Source organism: Atta cephalotes, assembly GCF_000143395.1.
Source record: "Atta cephalotes unplaced genomic scaffold scaffold00048, whole genome shotgun sequence".
Taxonomy (NCBI): domain Eukaryota; kingdom Metazoa; phylum Arthropoda; class Insecta; order Hymenoptera; family Formicidae; genus Atta; species Atta cephalotes.
In genome coordinates this window covers 1,477,638-1,487,626 of record NW_012130112.1, presented here as the reverse complement: position 1 = coordinate 1,487,626, position 9,989 = coordinate 1,477,638, and the positions used below count along the sequence as shown (strand labels likewise).

At 30.7% G+C, this 9,989-nt stretch overlaps 1 protein-coding gene across 1 annotated transcript; it reads right to left on the bottom strand.

The window, feature by feature from the left end:
* Positions 1 to 6,022: 6,022 nt before the first annotated feature.
* Positions 6,023 to 9,159, bottom strand: LOC105622797 (protein yellow-like). Its single transcript, XM_012204208.1, has 6 exons — positions 9,129 to 9,159; positions 8,186 to 8,449; positions 7,547 to 7,746; positions 7,217 to 7,429; positions 6,743 to 7,091; positions 6,023 to 6,225 (listed from the first exon to the last, which is right to left on the bottom strand). The coding sequence occupies exons 1-6, from the start codon at positions 9,157 to 9,159 to the stop codon at positions 6,023 to 6,025; spliced, it is 1,260 nt and encodes a 419-aa protein (XP_012059598.1).
* Positions 9,160 to 9,989: the final 830 nt, after the last annotated feature.

Here is a 9,989-nt window from a genome sequence, read left to right as displayed (position 1 = left end):
GAGAGAGAGAGTGAGAGAGGAGGGGGGGGGAACGAAGAAAGTCTGAAGTTATTGATATATTGGTCGAATATATCTATGGTTAATCACGCGAAGTAATGCATTCAAAATTAAAACAATGTGATGTCGTGATATTTAAGAGATTCTTATAGAGTCTAATGTCTGCTAAGAATTAATTTATTATTATGTAAAAGAAAGGTTAATAGAACCTGAATGTGAATATACATTACATATAGGTACGTATATCTGAAATACAGTTGTTACACATTAATCAAATGATCAAATATACATACGAAGAGAGAAAAGGTGAGGCGAAATTAATAGATACATATAAGATATAAATATAAGAATATGATTTCTTTTTATTGTAACCTTTATTTCTGCAAATTGCTAAATAACGATGATATTTTTTATGCATAATACATGAAGTATATGTGGAAAACATCATAAAAGAATAATTACGAAAAGAATATTACTGTACTCTAGTTATTCATAAAAATACAAGAATGATGCACTATATCAACGTTACGTCCACTTAATAATTAACATATATATAATTTTATACATGTCGTTATATAGTTTTGCCAAGCGTATAATAACAGTTTTATTAATGTTTAATATTTTTAATCACGTTTTATAGTACAAGAGTTAACGTGGTCTTTTTAATGTAAATCATTTTTATCAGAATACGACATGTATTATATGAAATTTAAGAAGTTCAATATTAAAAATGCATACACATCAATGAATTGTGACAATTTCTGTCTTACGGAATCAAAAAAAATATCTTGCATCAAGTATATTTGATAACTTCCTTCATAATTATCAGCAAAATGATAATTATGAAGAAAATATTATTTTTAAAATGATAAAAAAATTTTATTTATTACAGAATATTATAATTTTTTTATTACAGTGATAAATATATAAATCTTACTTTTTCAAAAGAATCATTTTAATTTTGCTATTTTCTGTTAAATTAAAGGTTTTATTTGTTAAAAGAAAAGAAGAAAGAAAGAGACAAAAATGTGACAAATAAACATGAAAATTTAAAAGTTGAATGCAATAACAGTTCAAATCGGTAAAAGTATTTTAGACAAATAAATATTCGAAACATTTTTTTAAATAAAACACTCTTAACAATATATAGATATAAGAGAAAAAAGACGCGTCAAGATATAGCATTTACAATTGACAAATCATAACGTCTATGATCAATATATGATTGTTTTATGACTGTTTTATTTGAATAAATGTTAAGAAATGTTAATTTACGCACGCGAGCTATTATGGCTTATTCAATTTCTAACTATGAATTTATTGTGACAGTATTTAAAAATACAGGAACTAAAAAATTATTGTAAAAATTATTTTAAGAAGGTTTTATTAAAAATTGACAATTATATTTATTATATTTATTAGTTTAAGAAATGTATTTATATAATGGAATTATGTATAATGTTTGTATGGATGACTACGCGATTTAAGGACAATACGAGCCTTCTGATGCTGGTAAATATAAAGATGTTACTTGATAAAATATTTATTTACAGACACTGTTGTGCAGACATTTTCATCAATAAAAGTATTGCACGTGTGATTTGCTTGATAATTATTTACTTTAATGAAAAATGAATAGTACTGATGTAGTATAATTATACAAAAGAAAAATTTCCGAAATCTTTTCGTTTTTATTTTGATCATGATTTAAAAAATATATATTTTATCGTTATATTTAAAATAATTATTGAATTGCATAATACTATTTCAATTTTATTAAATTACAAATTTTCGAGCGTATCTTATAATATAAAAAAATAAAATGGAAGATCTCTCCTAATAGAAGTAATTAATTATAATTGCCAAATTTTTTTTTGTACCTCATAATAATGAATTTCATGATTCATGATTAGAACAATTTTACAAACGGATCTTTTTAGTTTTATAAAACGTATATCTATGTATGTATTTGATATAAAATAATTATTTAGTAATAAATTATGATGTTCTAAGATGTGTAGCTTCAAAAACATTCTTTATTTAGATGCAAATGCGAAACATGTCATTATTATTTAAATTTTTAATTTTTTTTGTCATAACATAATTTTTTAGAATAAAATAATAAACTGATGTTTAGCCGTATTTCGCAAAAATGATTAACAATCGAATAATAATATATCAAATTAAATTACATAAATTTAATAAGATTATACAAAATTATTAAATTAATTCTCGAATATTGAATCTGATGTTCGTCATCCTTTAATTCTTTAATCGTTTTTAGACAATCATTTCCACACGGTCGTTTTCGTTCGAGAGCTTGCAATATTAAAAACTTTACAAATTACCGTGGCTGAGATCCACAGTTAAATCCACCACCCTAGATCGTAGATTACAGCAATTGTGGCGGAGAGATAGGAACGAAAGAGTGCGCCCCGGTGGCGGTGGTGGTGAGGGTGGAAATACGAAGGAAGAGAGTCTGGGCTGTTCGAAACACGAAAAGAATCCACGGGAGGAAACGCGCGGATCGCAGGGAGTCCAAATACACGGCGGGAGAAAACATAGGGCCACGTTTCGCCATACAATACACACGTACGTGCGCGCGCGACGTTACGCGTGTGTGGCACGTTTTCCTTAGGCTACAGTCGTGCCGCTTTCACGCATATATACATATACACGCGCGTTCACGCACACACCGTACGTGCATATGCACGAACATATGTACACATACACATGTCCCACCTACACGTATCCACGCGGGCCACACCGACGCATAGATTGCATACTTATGTCGGCACTGTGCACATAAAGTTAGGGGGGCGCGCGCTCTCCTTCGCTGCCGCACAAGAATAAGAAACACGGTAGCATACATAAACAAGAAGGTTGGGGATGCAGCAATTTAAAACGTACCCCGGAATTCCTCCCAACGGAGTCGTAGAGCGGCCCTCCGTATTACGAATTCCTCCCCGCCCTGCCGGTGTCCTCCTGCATCTTACTGGGAATTTCGGTCGTATAAAGTGGTACTATGGGCGCGAGAAGCCGTGTATTAGAGGATATATCTGTCCGACGATCGCTACCCGAGATCCCTCGATCGTGGATTTCGATGACGTGTAATCGGTCGTATGCCCGACGAGAGAGTTTCTTTCCCGTGTACGACCGATATAGTGCCCGCGAATGTGAATGAATTCGAGTAAATTCAGTCTTTTGATATAAGAAAAATAAGAATAATAAATGGGCGGGACCATTGTAGTTAATAGCAAATAGAATCCGTTTGGACAACAGCATCTTATTTACCTTGCTTTCTATATCCTAACAATCGTGTCAACGTATTAAAATATAAGTATATTTGTCTAAGCGCAGGTGTATTTAGATAATTAATTCACGTTACGAAATTGCATTAATTCTACATTATAAGTGTAGAATTATATGTAATGTTGTTTTACAGAATAGTAAGAAATGCGTATATTTTTTGATACAATTTTTATACGCGCGAGACTTTATAAATATTCATAAATAACGCACAAAGTAGCTCAGCATCATACACGTGGGACTGAACATATCGCAGGATAGCGTTCACATAGTACGTGGAATGCAACAGTACTGAAAAAAAACTAAAAATGCAATAGATATTACGCTTATTATACCTACACGATTTTTAAATAACTTTAATTTCTAATCTCTAAACAAGTTAGATAATACCTATTTTTACACAGCACGATCAGTTTTACTGTCACAAATAAAAATAAATACTAGCTCTGCTAATCTAAATAATAGACAGTAAATTTATCTTATAAAAGATTAATATGTAACATCAAAAATTATCAGCGTCAGCAAATTTTGAGTTTCTTCTTCATTTCTTCATCGAAGCAATAGTTTGCGTCAGATTAAAAATATAGAAAAAACGGCTTTTAAATTTACAAATTGCACATGAAATATTTTATTAAAAATTTTGTATCATTCTCATTGACACCTATACAATCTGTTGATATATTACAAACATGACATAATGATAAATGAGGGAGGGGCGTTAATCATGGTGCTCGCAAAACTTAACCGAACAATACCGGCACATAAATATCCTTTCACGCTATTACCTATTATAGAGATCAGCGCCAGCATCAGCGCGGATAAGTCAAATAACGTTAACAATGGAGAATTTCAAGTTACTTCAACGTTGTGAATCGAGCGATTGAGTGTTTGAACGGCGGTGTCGCCTCGGGCGGCTGTGTTTGCAGATATAAGGGACTCAGGCCGGGGTCTCGGCAAGTTGGGGGAGTTCAATTGGTGGCAGCAATCCTAGTAATGTACCCGTGGGGCCGTGTCAAAGTGCTCTCTGCAAGAGCACGACGTTGCATTCTACATTCTACACCTTCATTCTTAGAAGTGAGGAACGGGGTAGGTCGACGGAGAATGGAAGACGGAGCGAAGATAGGAAGCGGCGACTCCTATCGGAATCCACTTGTCCTTCATCTTTCGACTTATCGATAAGATAACAAAGATACCTGCGGGAAATGAATAATTTAAGGGAGTTGACAAATCGTGAATATTTGAGCAATGGAAAAGAAATTCAGGGAAGGGGGCAGGGTGGAAAAACGAGGCTTTTCGGATACGAGCAGCTGTAAAAATGTCTGACAGAATATACGTATTGTGTTTGTACGGACGACTACGCGAATTGAAGGGGATATAGGTTTTCTGAATAATTTCGCGAATAATTCATATAAAGGTGTTACTTGCTAAAAATATTAAAGAGAGAGGGAATAAGAGGGAAAGAGAGAATATATATATCGTTTATATATCAGAAAAAAGTTGTATCTCGTTTACATACAAATCACTCGACTTGAATGGAGTAATCGATACCTCCGTATCAGTATGCATAATTTGATTTACTGAAACATGCCCAGGAGTTCTATATTGCATATTGAAGTTCGATCGAGTGGGAATATGGACCTCTTCTTATATAATCCGATAAGGACTGTTATAAAGGTGGAAGAAAAAGAGAAAGAGAGAGGAGAGGAGAGATACAATCTTTGCAATAGCCATTTTCTTATTCCGCGAAGAGATTACTCGCCGCGGTTAATGGCGCTGGTGCGAAATCCGGTGATTTAATTGAATGTTGGTAGCGACGACCGTTGGCATACATTTTAATTCTGCAGACGCGCGGCGACGAATAGGCCTTCAGTCTTTTCGCACCTCTACGCCCCGACGACTTCGCTTTAAAAACCAACGACTAAATAATATATATCACAGTGGCGAGAGCGAGCGGTAAAACAGTTATAAAAACACCGGCAACTACGTTAGGATCAATTATTTAGGATGTACAGCTCCGTAAAGAGAGAGTAGACCAGTCGTAAAGGGGGCGGAAGAAAGTAGCGCTCCTTGGACGGGTTTGACGGGAGAAGAGAGAGGCGGAATCTACCGCGGGAGTTATAAAGGTTGCAGTTAAAAGTTCTTTGAATTATCAAGGGATTGACTAGCTAGTGACATAGTTGACGACTTATTTTAAAATGACATGCTGAAATTTCAATTCCGCGGTATCCACTATGGTCGAAAATAGATCCCGTTTCTAATTAGTTGCGAATTGATATTTTCAGTTTTCTTCGACACAACATTTAATACATGTCGATTATTTATCATATTTAAGATGATTAAAAGGAGAGAGAAAAAGAGAGGGAGTAGAGGGAAAAAAAAGAAGAGTAAGAGAAAGAAAGAAAAAGAAGAGGGGAATCTTACAATATTTAAAAGTATAAAAGTAAAGATAATGAGTTGTATATTCTTTTTTATTTGTTAGAAAGAACTTTATTGCCCATTAGATATTTTGAGCAATTATGTAGGAATTCTTTTCTTTTATTTAATTTAATAAAAAAAAGGAGCTTAATCATGTTCAATGATAAATTAATAACATTACTTAAGAAATACCATTTCACAGTTTGCAAGTATAAAGTAGTCTGTAGCCAAGAATGCACGTTTACTGCATTAGTATACAATATATGCATATGATTAAATTTTGGATGCCTTTCTTTCCTGATCAATTCGCTGCATTACATTTGCATAACATTGTTAATGTCTCGAGATCAGTTGAAGTAATGAAAAAGTTTGTCATCAACGGATCAAAGCTATCCTGCATAAATTTCTGTAAATTATTAGAGAGGACGTATAATTTCCGAGATTCGTTATCGATAGCTATGTCCTGAGGAAAGACCAATGTTGTATTGTCCTGCGCCACCAATTCTACAAACAAAAATTACGGATGATTTTATCACAACTTTATGTTAAACATGAATTTATAAAACAGTCTATAATAATGATTTATAATTATTTATTTGTTGAATTTTATTAAAATATTTTTAGTTATTGTTCTTTTAACAGCTAAAGACGATGGAGTATTTTAGTGAAAGTTATATGCTTTGCTATTTGTAGACTTTAGAGACATCTCTGATGAAATATATGAACTATATTGTGGATTATTCTAATATAAAATTTTGTCTAATGATACATATGGCGTGAAAAATATCTTATTTTTAAAACATAATATATGCAGGAGATTAATGATCCATTTTATCAGTTAATAAAAGATTTAATAAGTTAATAATATTTGATAAAATTTTTATCATGTAGATTTTATCTTGACAAAAGTTGAAAATAAAGAAATTGGATAAAAAGTTATTTTAATGTTAATATATTATTAAAAAGTTTATTTATATATTCATGCGAATGATTAATAAGCGTTTTATTATAAAATACTTACTGAATGTTTCTGGATTCAATTTTGTTATAATATTCCAACACGCGATACCATTTCTATTTATTTGAGTAAAATAGTTGATACATGTTTCCGGATCAATAATAGAAGATGGTCCTTGAGTCAACGGTCCTTTGGTGCCGACAATATGGAAATTATTATAAATCTCTGATCTTTTCGATTTATTGTCCTGTAGAATATCTGTAGGCACAGAAAATTCTGTAATACCGGACATGGAATGGAAATAAAGCACTCTACTTCCATTGGCATAAATTGGTGACAATGACATTCCAAAAACTCCATCAGTCCACTGGAAGTTATAACCGCTAATACTGTAATCACCTACCAATAATTGCTAGAAACAGTTAAATGTATCACGAGACAATAAAATAAATTTTAATGATACTTAAAAGAATTCTAGATTAGTCTTTCGACTAATGACTTAAAATCCCGTATGATCTGTGGCTAATTTTCTTTTACATTACCGTTCAACGGATCAAAATGAAAGAAATGATGATTAATCCGCCATGAATCGTTCTTTTCCCAGTTATATACTACTATGCCATACGCAGTTAGATCGCTCATATACGCGTATGCTTTATCGCATTGTTCAGGTGTAACATCGATCACAAGATCAGCAATAAAACTATCCGGCTTTATATCTGTATCCTTCAAGGTATATTTTCGTAAAATCTGTTAATGAATGAATGAGATAACTTGCAATAAATTCGAGATGTATATATAAAAGTAGTTTTTTGGAATCAGTATAGATTAAAATTATGTAAATCCATAATTTTTTATGAATGATACCATATTCATTTTCAAATCGATAACAACAAGTGTCATCGGTCGTACGACTTCAGAATCTCCCAAAATGTCGTTTACTCCTGTGTCAAGACCCCACATACGATCACAAGCATCGATTCTGACACGGAATATGTTTACGAGGCCATCGGGTGAACTGATGTTATTTGCTTTAAGATCAGGATACGGTGTTAAGACTGGACTATCTATATAAGTAATTAAAGATGATGCATATTATATCTCTTTATCACGAGAATAAAAATATTTTGAAAAATCTTTTTGCTAAGTGTACATTTGAAATTTATTATGTCACTCTCGCGTGTATACAATTTGAATTTTTAAAGATTTCCTTAATAAAATGTTCTCTCATGCAGATAACGTCTAATATAACATCTGATTGTGAGAGAAATTTTTCAGCGTTTACATTATGACATACTGTTTCACTCCTTCTCTCGTTTTTTTCTACTGTATACAAATTTTATAATAAGTATTAAATATAAATTTGTGGACGCATTATAAATTTATAATATTTCTATAAATTTTTTACGTATATACACATATATATATATATACATTATAAAAATCCATGTAACGTATAAAACATATACATATTTTAGAAAACTTTGTTTAACTATATTTACTTACCCTCGTTGTCGTTCATTGAAAAGCTATTTAAAGTAGCTAAAACACCCTTTTTCCACCGTGGTATTGTAACGAACATTTTTTTGTGCCAAACAGCCAAACCTAATGGTACATTATTTTCTGGGATGTAATCGCCGGAAGCTTTATACTCATTTCGAACGATATCATTTGGAAATTTGAATTCGACCTGCTTCCACGAATAAACGGTATTTAAGGTGTGGCCGGTTGTAATGGTCAAGCAAGCCAGGAACAATAAGTAGAACATATCTGCAAAAAATAGATTCAAATTTATTACAAGCGCTTGCAATCTTTAGTTGATATATAATGTAAACTAAAATATAAAACTATCTATAAACAGTAAATAGGTTCTAATTTAAAAAAAAAAGATTAATTATAAAATTTTATTAATTCTGACGTAAACTTGAATGTTGAATATCAAGCAACGCTCAATTGTAATATGACCACAAGTACTGTCACTCTTAAAAATATCGAATACAATAATGTATAATACATAATCCGTTATAATCACTACAAGACGTATCCTTTATATGGAGATGATAATGACATATGACAATGTTTATGTATGTGTGATATTGGAAATACTCATGCATGTATTAGAACCAAGAACTACATCGATGTTTCTACGTAATTTTATAAATATCTATGTTTATATAATATTTTACGTGTTGTTTGTTATTTTAACACTCTATTTTGACTCAAGATCTCAGTATTATTTTTATTAAACGTATACACATTCAAAAATAATTTTTGCAAGTATAAAAATTTATTTGTTAAATTTAATTAAAAATCGTAACATAACAATCTATTAAAATTTTTAATATTTATTAGATATTTTCTACTCATTTGAACATGAATCACCAAGTTCTTAAGACAAATATTATATACAAATTACTTTGTTTATAAAAATGATTACAATTCTATTTACTTATAGTCATCATGTAGTTGTTGAAGGACATTGAGTAAAAGCATTGAACCTTCATAAATTTTAGAATATTCTAGCAGAAAATGTTTCGCATAAATTATTTACTAAAAATAGTTAAATTACAGGAAACCTTTAATAAAATATAATAAAAGTTGTCAGTGTGTAATCTTTGCGTTCACATCTTTGTGTTTACATATTACATAACGAACTTGAAAGTTTTTCCATCCACTAATTCATCCAAAATTTCTTTTTTCTCTCATTATAGATAATACGAATTAATTAATTACTTAATGTTTAAGAATTTCCTAATAATAAATGTAATGTGTATATGTTACACAGGTTTACAGAACACAAAAGCTTGAATAAATCTGATTCTCTTTTATAAATAGTATAAAATTAATATGAATTATGGCAATCATAATAAGAATTTTAAATAACTCTATCCAAATTGTTTAATTTATAAAGTACTAAAAAGAGAAACAGAAAAACATATTTATAACATTTGTAATTTGTAAACTATTAAATATATTGTCTGTACAAAATTTCTTCATCGATAATATAATTTTAATCAATTGTTTTGCTATTATAATATTCTTTTAGTTAAATCTATTATTATAAGAATATTATAAGGATATTGACTCTAATTTAAAATGTCAATGTTAACAACATAATGGTGTAACACATCATAGTGTCCGAATATTCTTATTTTTAATTCTCCTTGGAGCAAGGTACAAATATAAGCTATTTTTTTCTAAGAAGAACAGGCTCTACAGGTTCTCATTCTATTTTACAGCGCTATGTATGTATATTTGCATATGAAAATGGAGATACATAAATTATTTTTTAATTATTATTGAAGATGAA

Bases quoted from the DNA above. Each gene is read 5' to 3' on its own strand.
- LOC105622797 (XM_012204208.1), bottom strand. From the start codon at position 9,159: ATGTCCTTCAACAACTACATGATGACTATAA. The intron at 8,450-9,128 runs GTAAATAGAATT...TATTTTTTGCAG, and splicing joins CAACTACATGATGACTATAA to ATATGTTCTACTTATTGTTC. The intron at 7,092-7,216 runs GTAAAAGAAAAT...AACTGTTTCTAG, and splicing joins TTGATCCGTTGAACGGTAAT to CAATTATTGGTAGGTGATTA.